Source organism: Branchiostoma belcheri, unplaced genomic scaffold (assembly GCF_001625305.1).
Source record: "Branchiostoma belcheri isolate BF01 breed outbred unplaced genomic scaffold, Haploidv18h27 scaffold59, whole genome shotgun sequence".
Lineage (NCBI taxonomy): Eukaryota > Metazoa > Chordata > Leptocardii > Amphioxiformes > Branchiostomatidae > Branchiostoma > Branchiostoma belcheri.
This window is the reverse complement of record NW_017804231.1, coordinates 1,981,939-1,998,462: the sequence shown is the minus strand read 5'-3', so window position 1 is coordinate 1,998,462 and position 16,524 is coordinate 1,981,939. Positions and strand designations below refer to the sequence as shown.

At 41.7% G+C, this 16,524-nt stretch overlaps 2 protein-coding genes across 2 annotated transcripts; one reads left to right on the top strand and one right to left on the bottom strand.

Annotated features, from left to right (window-relative positions):
• Positions 1-103: 103 nt before the first annotated feature.
• Positions 104-4,421, top strand: LOC109482118 (phosphoethanolamine N-methyltransferase-like). Its single transcript, XM_019784809.1, has 6 exons — positions 104-447; positions 2,004-2,190; positions 2,532-2,687; positions 2,956-3,092; positions 3,517-3,656; positions 3,973-4,421. Exons 1-6 carry the CDS (start codon positions 222-224, stop codon positions 4,045-4,047), a joined length of 921 nt encoding a protein of 306 aa, XP_019640368.1. The 5' UTR covers positions 104-221; the 3' UTR covers positions 4,048-4,421.
• Positions 4,422-4,577: 156 nt separating this feature from the next.
• Positions 4,578-16,429, bottom strand: LOC109482117 (chromodomain Y-like protein 2). The gene is made up of 7 exons (XM_019784808.1): positions 16,317-16,429; positions 9,478-10,555; positions 8,905-9,194; positions 8,430-8,605; positions 7,753-7,963; positions 7,420-7,563; positions 4,578-6,909 (listed from the first exon to the last, which is right to left on the bottom strand). Exons 1-7 carry the CDS (start codon positions 16,338-16,340, stop codon positions 6,751-6,753), a joined length of 2,082 nt encoding a protein of 693 aa, XP_019640367.1. The 5' UTR covers positions 16,341-16,429; the 3' UTR covers positions 4,578-6,750.
• Between the last annotated feature and the right edge of the window lie 95 nt (positions 16,430-16,524).

Genomic DNA, 16,524 nt, shown 5'->3' with positions numbered 1-16,524 from the left:
ATTTTGCATCGATATTACACAAACCGATCACGGTGAACTTAAACTTGAACCTTTGAAACCGCCCTTTTAAATTTTTGCAGAGCAGTGCACATGCGAGTGACACGTCACCCCTTGTACCTGGGAGTGACACGTCAGCAAGTTTGTAATGTGAACCCTGACCATAGACCCGCGCTCTATGTAGGACCTCAGGCAACACGGAATTAAAACTACAGGGACCAACTATGTCGGGAAAATTGAGTATTTTCCTGCCATTTGTGGCGTTGTACGTGCTGGGTTATACACTTGAATGCGTGAACGGGCAGGACTACAGTTACGTGTATGCGGACCGTATGCTGCAGTTCTACGGCAGACCGCTGCAGTGGACCTGGTGTGTTGACGACCTCGGTGGTCAGCTCTCAGTGACAGAGAGAAACAGGCTTTGTGGTCCTGATGAGGGAGAAATCCAAGGCAAGGCAGTTTTTAACCTCCATGAAGGGCCACATATATATAGGGCCCCATAGAGGTATTGTTTTAGGTGTGTGTATGCTTTAGGTGTACGTGTGTGTATGTTTTAGGTGTGTGTATGTTTTAGGTGTGTGTATGTTTTAGGTGTGTGTGGTGTGTGTGTGTGTGTGTGTGTGTGTGTGTGTGTGTGTGTGTGTGTGTGTGTGTGCGTGTGTGTGTGTGTGTGTGTGTAAGTTCCGCTTCCTGTCAGACAGCCGCAGTGTGAACAAAGGTGACTCCTCGACTGATCCAGCGCCAATGTGCCCATAGCTATCATATGACCTTATATACGGTACTTGAATCCTCAAGTACTGAATCCCCTTACATGGCCGCCGAAGCATGAAAGCTTTTGATAATACTTCAAACCGGATAGATTCCAATGTAGGTCATTGCTATAGCCTCTACCAGGCTTCGGGAAAGACTAGAAGTTTAATCAATAGACAGATGATATGCCAGGGGAGTTGTTCTGCGTTTAGAGAATAGTTTGCCGCTTCTCCTAAATGGTCACAAAGCAGTATGGGTAAGGTGTGAAGTCTGCCATCTCTGTTCTTCCACTTTAAATTTTGTTGTAAATGAATCTTATAAGTTATATATTTGACCATAGGACCAGGCATGTGTAGCCTGGTTACCAGGCCGGCCTATTATAGCTCCTGAGTCCTACATCCTCTCCTGGACTCGGGAGCTATAATAGGTCTGGTAACCAGGCTAGGTTGTGTAGTCCATAATGTAATGTGTCACTGGTTACTTTTGCTCTTGTCGCGATTCTTGCCACCCCAACCCCCATTTCTTGTGACGTCATAAAGGCATCTACAAACGGTCAACAGCATTATTACGTTGGAGAAACCCGTTTAACAATTTCAACTTAGAAAAACTCAAAGAGGCTTCAGACGTTTCCCTGGCAACCCATGCAGCGATCGATACGACAATATTGATTGATAGATTAAGGAGTGTACTCTACAGATTTAAATCACACTCGTTGAGAGGTTTCACAGACATTGACACGGAACCACGGTTTACACAAGTAACCTGCGGTGTCGACGTGGCTACAGTAACTAACTCACTCACACAACACACCATGCTGTGATTTTTCTTAAAAGTCGTACACCGTACAACCTGGGTATGCGAGAACTCGATTTGTGAAAATGGAAGACGACTGCAAGTGTAGCGACAAAGTCGGTGGGTAATTTAGATGTTCCGAGTTTTTGTCAACGTTTTGGATATACAACTATACAACTGAAGTTATACCCAAAGAGAAGTTAGCTATTTGTGATGATGGTTTCACACACAGCGCAGATAGAATTACGAACAAAGTCAAATCTTCGTCAACTACTATTAGTTGGTAAAATGTACGTGTACGCTCTACTTGGCCGGTACAAACCTTCTCTCGGCGGCTGGTTGTAGGATGGCCGGCAATTAAAAATTCTACAAAACGCAGTAACAAAACTCCCACCCGCCCGGAGGCCTGCACAAGAGGTTTCTCTGGGTCAGTCTCACGTTTGACACGTCTGTTCTACCCACAGTCGACCATGCAGACGTGCGGGTGGAGATGGCTGAGTTTTGGCGGGAACAGTCGCACGACGGCTCCCTGCAAGAGATGATGTTGGACGAGAACGCGGACGAACTTGACCAGGAGGAGCGGCCGGAAATACTCGCCATGCTGCCGGACCTCTCCGGGAAACGTGTCCTGGAGCTCGGGGCTGGCATTGGGTAGGGCTGCATACAATCAGTTCGTTCTTACTTTTGTTAAAAACCACTTCCTCAGCTCCGGGGTCCGGATGATGTACACACACACACACACACATTCGCAGTCCATCCGCTTCGGATCCGGATCGAGATCTCTATCTGGAGATTTGATCCACCCAAGGACAAATCCATATGAAGACCCATTTACACAGTAATTTCTTCGTTCAGAAAGACACACAAAGACCCTAAACAAAACATAACCATCTCTCGCGTGAAAGAGTGTAACAATGCAGAATTTTCCCCCATCGATTCTTGACAAACTCAATCAATTGCAAGAATAAAATCATCATTGTTCTATCCCCAAGTCGTTTTACTCCGAGTCTTGCCGGACAAGCCGATCACGTGACGGCCGTGGACTTCATGGAAGCCTTCATCAAGAAAAACGAGGAGACGAACAGACACCTGGGTAATATAGTCTTCCTGCAGGCTGACGTCACACGTCTGGATCTGCCACCGGAAAGGTAACTGGATAAACCGTATCCTTCAATCTATTGATTTTATTAATACAGGGTTCGAAATACTAGTACTTCTTATTCAGAGGTTACCCTTCGGGCAACCTAAGCCAAAAGCTAAGGTTATCCACGAATATTTCGGTGGCAAGGCAGTATCCATTGGCCAGGAGTGTCCATCAGCCACCGACCAATGGATAGTGTCTTGCCACCAAAAGAGATCTGCTTGGAGATTACTGACACCCAGTCCTACACCAAGTCTGTTCATGTGTCCCCCTAGCGTTGACGTAGTGTTCTCCAACTGGTTGATGATGTACCTGGCGGACGAAGAGGTCTCTACACTTGCCGCCAAAGTTCTGTCTTGGCTGACTGATGGTGGCTACTTTTTCTTCCGAGAATCCTGCTTCCAGAAGTCCGGTAGGCGATATCCTAATATCTAAGCAGATATAGTGAATGGCCACTGGTTGTAACTAGACGCTGTAATGATATGTCACTGTGGTTTTAGACGTTATGTTGTTGTACTCGTACCTAGACGTTGTAATAGTGACGTTGCTGTGGTTGTACCTAGACGTTGTAATATGATATGTCACTGTGCTTGTACCTAGACGTTGTAATATGATATGTCACTGTGGTTGTACATAGACGTTGCAATGATGTCACTGTGGTTGTATCTAGACGTTGTAATGATGTCACTGTGGTTGTATCTGGACGTTGTAATGATGTCACTGTGGTTGTATCTAGACGTTGTAATGATGTCACTGTGGTTGTATCTAGACGTTGTAATGATGTCACTGTGGTTGTATCTAGACGTTGTAATGACATGTCACCGTGGTTGTAACAGGGAATAAGAAGCGTTCCTTTAACCCGACCTTCTACCGCGGCCCGGCGGACTACAGCGCCATATTTTCAGCTGTGACGCAGGACGCCCGCTACGTTTACGAGGAGCAGTTCGCTGGACGGGCCGTAAAAACGTACATTAAGGTATGGCAACATTTTTTTATAACCCTTCATCTATTGGAGCTGTTAGCGTAAACATTCCATCCAATTTGGCATTAGTGTTATAGCAACTAGCCATAGGCCACTACAAGGGCAGTTAAAGTCTTAAAAATAAAAGTATGAGTAAGTTATACTGTGTAAGTTATATGCGAACTCAATGGGGCTCTAGGAAGCAATTCAAATACGCTTTTAAGGTTTACCACGGCATGGAAAGAATTGGGCACATTGCAATTTCGTATTAAGAAAGGGTAAGCAGCTTAACATTCTAATGTAAGCAATATACTTGTATTTATTTCTGCAGCGCAAGAATAACGGAAACCAGCTCTGTTGGCTGCTGAAGAAAGTCCGTCGTGACCGCTCGGATGACGTGAAGTGACTCCAGCCATTCCGGGATTCCGTGTAAATATAACCCGTACGCTGAAGGTTACCGGGTACTGTACATTAAGAGCATACAGCTGAATCAAGGTGACGCTTGATGCTTCTTGTGTAGTTCAATTTGTTGGTGCATTATTCTAGCTGCCCCAATACTAGTATTCTAGCTAATGCAGCGGAATATTTGCTGACCTCGCCAAACGCCAGCCGACTTAGCGCCGACCTACTCCAAACCATTAGTGGTTGGGGCGTTCGGGAAACCAAATTCGTGAAATGTGTGACAGGGGTTTTACATGAGTTTGCTTTATTTGTGGCCTTTCTAATGATATGTATGTACGGTAGAGTCAAACCTGCACAAATAGTGACCACCTCTACAAAAGGACCACCGGGCCATTCTTAAGCGTCGACTGCATTATTTTCCCTCCAAACCCAGGTCCTTTGAACGCTCACTACACAAGCAAGTTTGGCTATAGCATGTTGAATAAATTCCCTACAAATTTGTAGTGTGAGCAAAACAAGAAAGCACACCGATCATGAGTTTTGCAGTTTATTGCCTGTAATCTACTACAACAGACCATGGCGATTGGAGACAACTGCATCTAAGTGTTGAAGAATTTTACAAAAATATCTGTCTCAACAACATGGACTACCAGATTTGTACAAGGTTAGCTGGAGGACCACAATTCAAATGTTGTACCAACCAACAGTCTGTCTGGATTTTTATCAGCTTTGGCAAAAAGCGCTTGAGATACTAAAAAATACATCTGTACACAATGTACACTTCTGGTTCAACAATCATTAAAAAAAACAATTGTTTGGCAACAACAACTTAAGAAAACACAGTGGTAACATATGGAAGAGTACAGCTGTAATCACAATAATTGGCTCCTTTACAACAAAAATGTATACAATCAACATGAGTATAATAACTATCATTGAATTCTAGATTGTTAGCTTTGAAGTAGCTTTCCATGGATTATCCAGAATGGAAGCAATGTGTCTGAAAATCCGGTCCCTTCATAGAATTGCAATTTACATAGTAACAGTACAAGGAACTTGGTATATACCAAAGCATGAAGTCCTTATGTTTGCTATTCTGGTCAGATTATTTTCTAATGGTGACTATGTTTGTATCAAATCTGACGTTGTGTTAGCTAATCAAGAATTAATATCTGGTTGTTACATGATGTTAATAGTATTGAGATGTACTGAGGAAGTTTGAGAGCATTTGTTACATTTTACCTAATCCAAGACCATTTTGCTTGTATATTTACATCATCACGTGAATCAACCGTACCGGTATATACTTTTTACAAGAGATTTATATAAATCGTCATAAAGGAAAAGAAAATAAATAACTATACTGAGGGTGACGTGTACATGTTTGTCATGTTAATGCATACCAGATTATAGATGTAACGATACATTCATGAGTTCACCAACCTTCCAACCAATGCATCATCCAAATTACTTGATTCGTTCTACCAGCCACTCACATATATGAACTATCTACTAGTAATCACCTGATGCACAATCTTGCACAATTGTCTTCTTGAACTTTAACACCTGCTGCTTACACTTTATAAGGAAACAAGCTTGCAAGACCATGAAAGAAAACCTGTGTTTCGTGTGAATAAGTTCATGTGTTTGTAAACCGTAACTCTCGCGAGATCACGTTGTGAAGTGATTGGTCATTAATTATCCTGATGAAGGCGACAGTGGTCGCTGAAAATTTGATCCCTGTAAATAGTGTGTTGGAATAAAGTTTAACGTTTTACTATGATAACTACCAACACAGATGAACTTTCATGATAATCTGAGAAAACCTGTGTGTATAGACGGTACATTGGTGTAGTCTCTGTTCCAGCAATCTTCCATCTTATGCCACACCAATTTGATTCGTTGGTTCTCAGATTTTTCCAGAAAAAATATAATTTTTTTATTATCTACCTTGAGTTTAGCATGGAAGCATGTAAAACGCTATTTCTTATTTTTTTAATAAAAGATATACGTAACTCAGAGAAATGATTCATAAGAAAAAAAATGCAGAATTGCAGAAATTTTTACGTTTGCTTGGATTATCTTATTTGCAGCTATAGCATTCTTGCTATCAAATATCAGAGAGTGGTCAGGCCATGAGAATCTGCATTTTACCTAACTGCAGATAGTCAATAATAATTTTCTAAACATTGGAATAAATAGGATTACAACATCCCTATCAACAATTAAAGCGTTGCTAATCCTAGCACTCTACAGAAGCATGAGAACTTTGTACATCATGTGTTATATGCAAAAACCTTCAATGAGATGTTTGTAGATCCATACTGCAAGCTTCATTTCTACTGGCATTACAAGTCTGTCAAAATGTGTTTCTCTTGTGGACAAACTTTTATCATGACAATTGCTCAGAGACACCCTTAGCCAAAGGCAAACGCATTCTTTAAGGCAAATGCAAACACTTAAAAATCAAGATTATCTTATATATACTAGTATATGGCGAGAGGGGCTGTAAAGCCTGAGGTATAATAAGTGTAGTACAATCTATGATGTACATGTACACAACTACACACTCAACTCCATCACAGTAGCACTACAGTTACCAAAACCATACGTCCAACACAAAGTCACCAATGTGGTCACTTTTACAATATTACATCATACATTAGTCAAGTCTGTACAAGTTGGGAGACTTCCACAGGGGGCAGGCTTAGCTGGCCAGTCCCTCCCTGTCCACATAAGCCTTGAGTTTTCTGAAACACTCCTTGTCTTCCCAACGTTCTCTCAGCATGTCACATTCAGCCTGATTGGTGGCCAGGAGTTTGGCTTTGTGCTGCTGTCTCAGTAAGGCTTTGGACATTGCCAGGGCCTGGAAGGAAACCATGCAACTTCTTTAAATGCCACCCGATAAAAGAACTTCCTCTGAAATGAGTGATAGCTACTTTATCTGCAAGTAACAAGGCTAAAAATACCGGGCACATATGCACCTTGGTGCAATCAAAATTGGAGTTGTGCAATCTTCAACACCAAGTTCTTCTTGTGGGTGATAGAAATTTTTACACAGTAGTGGGTGCACCAGGAAGAAATGAAGAAACATGCCTAAAAGCCTGACAAATTTTGATAGATTTGAGAAAAATCATCAGAGAAAATAGGAAAAAATAGGAAAGAAACACCCTACATTTTAAAATGAGTATAGCAGCACTTCAATAAGTAGTATATAGCGGTACGGTGGGCAGTTATTTCACTGTCTGAGGGGAATCCTGTCCCATGTTTTCAACAAGAAAAATTGCAACTTCAAAATATTGTTAACTGCAAATCTTGAAAATCACCAGCAAACTGCAGGTTGCTAGTTAGGCCCTGTAAACACCCTGTTCCTTACCTTAGCTGAACAGGTGGACATTTTGATGACTCTGGGGATGACCTCCCCCATTAGACTGGTTGGCCAGAAGACCTGTGACACCAGGCCTTTACTGTATGCCTCTGATGCAGTCAGCCTTCGACCAGCAAGCAACACATCACTGGACTGGAACACCAATCAAATGTTACATACACTGTATAAGGTTAAACACAGTTTTTCTATCTACAACACAGAGCCAGTCTCAATTAACAATCACGAGCAGAATGTTCATAAACAATGGCAAGGTAATAAAAAAAACTACAGGAATATCAATGATCTGCTAAACCAGACAGTACTCAGTGAGTGAATACTCACCAGTGCTGTTCCCAGTACCAGTGGAAAAGTGTAGGAGGAGCAGCCTTCTGGCGTTTGTCCAATCTGCATGTATGGCATCTGGAACATGGCCTTATCACTGGCGTACACAATGTCACACAGGCCGAGCAGTGCCGCCCCGAAGCCAAACGCCAGCCCGTTGACTGCTGCCACGATTGGCTTGGTGAACTCGATCAGTGCTTCCACCAATTCCCTACACAAGACAGTCAAGAACTTTGCCATTAGGTGGGTACATTTTAGTCATATCCATGGTTCTATCTTGAGTCCAAAAGGTACTCTGCTGAACAGAACTATGCTGGGCTCAAAAGTAATTTTTGGGAATAGGTGCAGTGGTGTACTCAAGCTAAAAAATTGGGTGCACAATATAAAATTATGTTAAACAACAATGATTTTATTATTTTTTTGACACCTAGGTATATTCTACTGGTGTAAAACACCTAGGTGTATTATACTGTTTACATTTCAGATCTTCACATAAACCTACGAAAAAATTGGGTGTACAGCTTCAAAAATTATTTCAACCTGACATGTATTCTGTAACAAGAGAAATGGCGCTACACACATCACTGAGTGTATTCTTGCCTTTCTTTGCACTTGACTTTTATAAATTTGAGAACATCATAAAACTTTCAAGAGGGAAACAAAACTTAACCACACACCTCAGAGGTTCAGCCAGCTCTGCAGCAGCTCTTCTCCTTCTCTGGAAGCCCTGTGTTGCCAGGTAGGTGATGTCTATCCCAGCACAGAACACACTTCCCGATCCACTCAGCAGCAGGAGTTTACTGTCATCATCATCTTCTATCTCGTTTAAGGCATTCGTCAGTTCTTTCATACCCTGGAGAGCAGATGGGAAAATCCTACAATTCATATTTGGAGTTCATTGAATACAGGGCTGAAATTACTGGGTGCATATGCACCTTAGTACCATTCACACAAGGTATGTAAGTCAGGGTAGCTAGATTTAAATAAAAGTACAGAGGTCTTATGGTCACCTTATTGATAGAACATACTTGTTGCATATGATTTTGTTGCACAAAAACACCACACCGGCAAACAGCTTTATGGAAGCTCTTGTTTTGTATACTCCAGGAACTGAGGTAAGAAATACTGCATGTAAACAAAAATGCATGTTACCTGTGGTTTCAACATAGGCTTGCCCCTGCAGCTGTGTAGAAGCTTGATGTGAGTATATCCCTCTTCACTCCGCAGGGCGATGTGTTTGTACTTGGATCCTGGTCTCTTGACCTTTCTCGGCAGGGGTCGTCTTATCGAGACCTCGCTGTCATCACTGTCACTTTCACTGGCTTTTGCCTGGTCCACGGTAGTGTTAGTTTTGGGGCCAGATTTTCGGGGAGATCTCCTCTTTACAACTGCACCAACTTCAACAACACTGGCTGAAGAGTGGCTCTCGGAGTCATCTGATTCTGGAAGAAACATTGGGACATGTATGTAGGGGTTTGAATGGGTTTAAAGTTTATTAGAACTGTCAACTAAGTTATCAAGGAAATGACAGCCTTGTTCTAAAGCTACGCTGCTAGTGTTGAAATTAATTTCAAAGGCATCCCATGCAATTTCAGAATGACAAATACCAATGAACAGTACAAAATGCACAGCCGGCACTGAAGAAATTCCACAAGGTAAGGCATAACAATAGCAAGCAATACAAATTACAATCTGTTCACGATGAAGAGCCACTGATGTTAATACCTGTTTCTCCATTCACGTTGACATCAGCAGACTCGGATGTACGGCTTCTTGTTCTTCTCGAGATGGGCGCCTCGCGTTGCTGGGAAATCTCCTCTGCAGACACAGGCTTTATCCTGACGACCGGCGACAGCTGCTGTGTTGTCAGTTGTTTGACACTATCCGGACAAGTCACAGACAGAGTTTCCGACATGGAGGGCTCCTGGGGCTTGCTGTGGGATAAGGGGAAACTGTCGGCAGGCAGCATCCTCAGTGGGCTTCCCGGTTGGTATGGCATCCTTCTGGTCGGGCTGGTTGGATCACTGGCAGATATCTGCGCTGAAAACGAGAGACTTCTCTGTCGGTGTGGAGAGGTCGGTCCCAATAGCAAACTTGGTCGCCTGGAGGGGGCGGGGAGAGCTTTGGGGGTGATGAGTTCGTTTTCAGCTCCGACAGAGAAGGAACTGCTGGCTTCGCTGGCCTCGCTGGTTGTAGTGGTTGTGCTGGAGACCTCGAAATCTTTCTCCTGGCTACACGGCCCTTCTCCGAGTTTTCTTTTGGTCCTTCTTTGTGGTGACGGAGACTTGTGCTTTCTCTTGGGTGATGCAGTTCGGGCTGAAGGTTCCTCTTTGTGTATAGATCTTGACCCCTGCCGTTTGGGTGACACAGACCGAGATTTCTGTTGCCTCGCTTGAGGAGACTTCCTAGGAGAGATGGGTTCGCTGCCAGGCTCCTGCTTGATCTCAGTGATCCTCCGAGGAGATGCACCGCGTTCAAGTGACCGTGTCGTAGTGGGTCCGTTGGGGCCAGATCCGTTGGGAACCGCATTTCCCGGCAACATTTCACTGAGAATTCTACTCCGAGAACGGGACGGCTGGTTGGGGTTAGACGATGTGACCTGCTCGATGATCTTGTTTTCGATCTGCTGCTGCTTTTTGAGCAGGAATCTCCGTCTGTTCTCGTAGAAGGCGTGTATCATGTCGACACAGCCCTCCAGGTTTGATATGGGTTCCCAGGAGTCTTCCTCAGCGCCGTAACCCTTCCAGCGCACCAGGAACTCCACTCTTCCCTTCATCTCCCTACGAGCCTGCAGTTTCTCCACCTGGAAAAAATATAAGGAGAAAAACATCACTTATCTTTATCTGGTAAATTGTTGTCGATTAACAAATTGAAAGGATCAAAAGAATAAATTGGCGCAAATAGACATTAAACTAATGGTATCAAAAGCCTGATATGCATAAGTTTCACATTAGGGCTTATTGTGCATAATCTCTCATGATCATGCTATCAAATTTTTTTTGTCTCTTCCTGCAAATTTACTTCTTTTCTTTCTTTAGAATTTTTTCTCCAACCATGTGTATCACAAAATTACCATAACCTACATGTATATGTTGATGCTGATCTAATATACGTGTACTTTTATGTCTTTTGATGCTGTACAGGGTTTCACTTCAATATTTGTCTACTTAACCAAATTAAGCTCAACTCCTGATAGTGACAGATTTCGAAAGGCAGTTAGTACCAGATCATGATCTATTGTAATACACATACTAAATAGTTAACTACATTAGCAGAATTCTTTCAGTCCAGGAACACCGTCCTTTTCAACTTGGAAGAAGGAAATGTGGTAGCGCAAAACATTACAGGGGACAGCTGGACCCAAAGCAAAAACGTGGTTGAATTATTCCTCACAACAACAATGGTTTCCATTGTATTCTGGTTCACAAAGGAAATGTGGGAATATTCAAAGTCCACATGGGAAATTACATTTACAGACAGTAATTGCTAGGTAAGTGGGAAATTACCCCTACAGAACGTACTGTAAAGTGAAAGTGTAGATAAAGTAGCCATAGCCTTTGGTACCAAATTGGTTCTGTAGTTGGACAGCAGGGGGAAGGTTATTATTATTACGCCCATTTTTGTCTGCAGCACAAGTCAAGTAGTGGTAGTATCAATCTCCAAGGCAGACAATTAGGCATAGGAAAAAAAATTGTTGTGTTTATTGTTTCAGTCCTGAAAAAAAATGAGCCAGTAGGTAAGGATTATGTTTGTTTTTTTTCCTTATTTATTAGACTTTGGTGATCTCTAGTGATCCAAATTATACAATACAGTTTCACAAAGTAAATCTTGTATGAGGACACTTATATAGTTATATTTTATAGTTCATCAATATTGGAAGACCAGATTGTACAACATTTCATTACTCAGGTGTCAGATCATGGAGCTAGAAAATGTTGATCAGCATGAAAAATTTATGTCCGTTGCAGGGGTCTACCCAAATAAACGCTAGGTTCGGCAATTTTTTCTGGGGTGAGCCAGGAAAAAGGAAACACAACAATTTTTTCCTAGACCTTATAGCACCTAGTATCTCACTGTACCAGAATGAATAAAAGGTTTCAAGATTATAGAGATACTGGCTTTGTATTTAAAGTACAAACTGTCTACAAGCTGCATATGTGCGACAGGCATGCTGTGGTGTTTTCTCCCGGCTATGTTTTCCATTGTTCCATACATAAAGGGGTGCCAATGTCCCCATGGCAGTAGGGAACCATGCATGGGGTAATGACTCACTGTGGTAGAATAATCATTACCTGTGGTTTTAAATTTATCATTCGTATATTCAAGCAAAAATGCTTCATAAAATAATAAATCTGTATATCTTTATACTGTCGAAACTGTGATATTCATGAAACTTTTGACTACTCAAATAATCACTGAGAGTAAGAGAACAACTTATCCTAACATTGTAGTAACAAGTTCAATCCATATAAACTGTCACAACAATACTGCAATAGCCAAATGAATCAAAGCTGGGAGATTTTCTCTGACATGACTCCAAACAAAACATGATGTAAAAGGCAATTACTGGTAGAACTTTGAGATCACTGCAAGATTTTGTCTGGATTTCTATTTGATACAGATTAAAATTTAAATGAGCTAAAAATACAGCCTCCTCTCCATGAACTAAAAATTCTTCTGGCCTTGCCTAATTGGATTATCATTAGGCATGCATGGCCTGTGTGAGTGTCCTTAGGTTAAAATCTTTATATCACCATTAAAACATCAATAACGTTCAGTATAGCAGCAACAACAAGCTCATAGTATTGATACAAAGAAGGCAAGCATGTTAGCATACTTCTTTTAAACTAATAAACATGTACTGGATTACCAAAAATTGTCAGGGTTGGCTGCATTACAACAGGCTGGCTGGCAATTATATTTAACCTAAATATATGCTCATGCATCTGTGTTCAGGTTTTTGCAATGAGACTTTGGACTGGCAGATACATGCACATCGACCTTTGTCTCGAGCCATGGCGAACAAACCTCCTGATTTGCAAGCCAATAATTGGTACCTTTAAAATTGAAAGCTCCCTAAATGCTTTAAGCAAATAAATATTTCTGTAAAATATCGAGTAGTTAATCAGTAGGACTGTAAATGATGATCAGAATCTGGTTGAACAAGCCTTGCATTGGTGATGAGACAATGGATTCTACATAAAGAAAGCTAATACATAATGCAACACAAGTCTTGAAACATTACTAGTAAATTTTTACTATCATGCTGTGGCAAATAAAACATGCAACCATCACATCAGTTCCCACCTAAAACCATTCCTAATCAGTGGCTGCTGCCATGTGCAATGTAACTGCACCATTAACGTTTTTTAGACAGAGATGCCCAAGGGCTACTTTACATCAGACCTTGCATGTCATTCTACATATAGTGCATGTTTCAGCTAGCCAGCAGGGACAAGGCCTGCCTGTTTTGAGTTAATTCCATTGCACTGTCGCACCGACATGGACCATGGTAGTTGATCTCATTACTTGGAAAAAACAGGATAAAAGGCTGCCTCGTTTTTCAACTTGTTTGAGCCTCAAGTCAAGATGTTGAATAAAATTGCATTAACAGTATTCTGTATCAATCTAAATCTATTTGTTCTGTTTTCAGAGGCGAGTAGATATTTCAGTGTATCAGCCCATTTCTCTGAGGCAAGGAAGAGGCTAAACTATCTTCAATTCATGTGTCTTGTCCGGGTCCAACGTGTGGACAAGATTGCACCTTTAAGTAAACATGGTAAAAGGGTTGAAAAGTTTTTTTTTTAATAGCTTCTGGTAAATCTTGACCATATGACATATCCAGGGCAAACTTCTGTATATGAATATATATCATTCAGAATCCTGAATGATGAATTTGTAATAATAATTATATGACACTGTTGTGATTACAATAGATAAGAGCTTCAAAGTTGCTAAGTCAGAGCTGCAGAACCAGGTCTTAAGAAGAGGTCACAGAACTCTCTGAAGAGCAAACGTTAATAATTTGATTGGCCTTCAGCTTGGGCAACTGCCTGAAGCAAAGCAGAGGATCAGCATACCCCAGAGACAAGGTCCTTTGGTGGCTCAAGAAATAACTACCAGTAGAAACCTAGATAAAATGTCTTCTCTGGGAAGCCAGTTCCTATGAGTGACAAATTATTCTGCCTACATGACAACCAGCAGAAAAACCTTCTCATCAAGGTGAGAGTTGTAAATATGGATAATGTCAATAATTGTGTTGAAACTTTGTGCGGGTGCATCATGGTTCATCTTGGGTCGCTGGTTACCTATCCTGTTACCTCCTGGGTGTACGTGGGCGTTGGGACACAATGGAAGCCAACAATCCTAGTCTTATGGTAAACATTAAAGGCCATGCCTGTCATGCCTAGTGGGACATGCCACAGCAAGTTTCCTTGCTGTTTTTATAGACACACGTAGAACCTCAATTGCACCAACTTCTCCAAAAAAATCTAGTCAAGCTTATCTGTGATGAAAAACCTGTGGCCAACTGGAGACAATTTTCGTTTATCTAAGGCAAAAACCAGACCAAAATTGGTTCTTTCTGCAACATCTTAGAAAGGTAGATATTGGCAAGGTCACATGCTGTTGGGTAAAGACCTGAAGTTACAAGTGACAACTGCAGCTCCATGATCTTGATGGTCATATTCATGTAGCATATAATTCATAAACAACTAAAGCTCAGATTGTGAGAATTAACAATGAACAGAACTTGTGTCTGGTAGGTGAAAACAGGAAAACATCAGCCATTCTTGACAATAAAAACTGACATTGATAAAATTATACAAGTGATTTGCTGGCTGACTTGGGGTCTAGACATCTAATACCACAGGAAGTTTTGTCAACAAGCTTGAGTTCCAGTAACAAATGACCTTTGTCTGGAGTCTGGACCATAGATAAAATCAATGCTGAATATTATAATCCGTGCAGATATCCTAACAGAAAATTTTCTGATGGCATATCATAGGTGCACAGTGCACACACGATTTGGCTAACAATATTACATAGCAACTTGTATGATTGTTTATTTGCAGAAATATTCATGGTTTTCAACATTCTTTCAAGACTGCACACCTAAATGACTTTGGCACACCTAAAAATGACTTTGGCACACGGATACTAGTAAGTAACATCACAAGGGGAGGGATAATACAAAGTATGCTTAATTACGTCCAAGTCCACCATGTTCAATTCAACTGTCCCTGGACACTGTTCAGGGACAAAATCATGAGCAATGCTATGAAGTACATTTGTGATCAATTGACTTTCTGGGTAAATTGCCTGAAGATTTTACATGTGGCCTGGAATTTAAAAAAATAAGAACCAGCTTGAATGTCTGCGGTCTTATACAGTTGCATGTGTTGACTAAAAAGCAAATGATACCAGTCAACCAAAACCAAACACCACATGGAAGCAACATCACGGAAGTCATTGAAGATGTCAGAAAGCGACACTCATCAACCAAGCAGCCAAAATCAAAATCCATGAATCAAAATGCTTCTGGCTGGTGCTGAAAAACTTCAAAAAGGTAGCTTTCATTTCAATTTTAAAACGTTTAAATAAACCCCTTCACAGGAAGTGACATCACCAAGCTGGGAGGAAACGCAATGTTTGCACTTTGGTGTGTCATGCATACCCATGCATGGCTGACCAGAAGGATTTCTCACATTACTGCAGTCTTGGTTTACATTTCACACCATTGTTCAAACTTCATCTTTTTTCAGCGAAGAACTGAACAAGAAAACAAGACCTGCAACAACCGGATAGTAAATTTCTACGCAGAACGAGTTAGCAGGGACGTTTGGGGCGCAAATCACTCAAGAAGTTGGCAGAGAGCTGCTTCCGGTGTCCTGCAGCCCAGCTGGAAATGACAAGTTGTGAATGGCTTTTGTGCACCTCGGACAGAGCCGGCCGTTGCCTACTGGACAATGCACGTGAAAACAAAAACCTGGCGCCGAAAAATTATAACAAACTAACTTATACAGATATTACTAGTTCAATATTCCAATTCGCCAGTTCTGGACATGGTTATCTTTTAATTTAATCGTAGGCAGCCATGTATGCAGGCGAACCAACATGCCGTCCTTGTTTCACCGCGCGCTCAGCTAAATCTCAAACTTTTCTGGCTTTTTTGACAGCTCTTTTTACGCAACCTCAAAAATTCATGGGTATCTAGGCACAATATTTCCCCTCTAGAATGTTTTCTAAAAAGCTAATCTTCCTCCCTTTTTAATTTTCTGCGTGTAGTTAATGGGATTGAAGCTGGAGGTGAATTGGGAGCACTTGAGAACATTCTTTGTTGTTCCTGCACACGATCTGTCGTCTGACTAGACGTGCTAGCCGGGCGGGCGCCAAACCAGAAACACAGACGAGGGAAACCCTCCTTTTTACACCCACAAACCTCGCCTAAATCGACCAAATTTCACAACCTGACAAGAACGGTGACCAAACTACCCACCTAGTCTACGGAATCTGGACAAAAAGGGCGACGTTTTTGCTCAGGGAAAATTTGGAAACAGGCTTACCTCGAACTCTTCCGGAGGAGCCATTTTCACTGGCTTAGTTGGGCGAAGGAATGATGACGTCACGAAAATTTGAATATCGAACAACGCAACAGCTCCTACTGCGCATGTACAGAACGGAACTACGGCAGAAATATGATCCCTGCGGGTTTTCCGGTCAAAGGTTATATTTTATGGTAGAGTCCACTGGAAACTATAAGGGGTATAGGTA

Coding starts and splice junctions, on each gene's coding strand:
- LOC109482118 (XM_019784809.1), top strand. CDS start 222: ATGTCGGGAAAATTGAGTATTTTCCTGCCATTTGTGGCGTTGTACGTG. Junction 3,093..3,516: donor ATCCTGCTTCCAGAAGTCCG/GTAGGCGATATC, acceptor TGGTTGTAACAG/GGAATAAGAAGCGTTCCTTT. Junction 3,657..3,972: donor CCGTAAAAACGTACATTAAG/GTATGGCAACAT, acceptor TTATTTCTGCAG/CGCAAGAATAACGGAAACCA.
- LOC109482117 (XM_019784808.1), bottom strand. CDS start 16,340: ATGGCTCCTCCGGAAGAGTTCGAG. Junction 10,556..16,316: donor CTCCTCCGGAAGAGTTCGAG/GTAAGCCTGTTT, acceptor TATTTTTTCCAG/GTGGAGAAACTGCAGGCTCG. Junction 8,606..8,904: donor AGCCTATGTTGAAACCACAG/GTAACATGCATT, acceptor TCTGCTCTCCAG/GGTATGAAAGAACTGACGAA.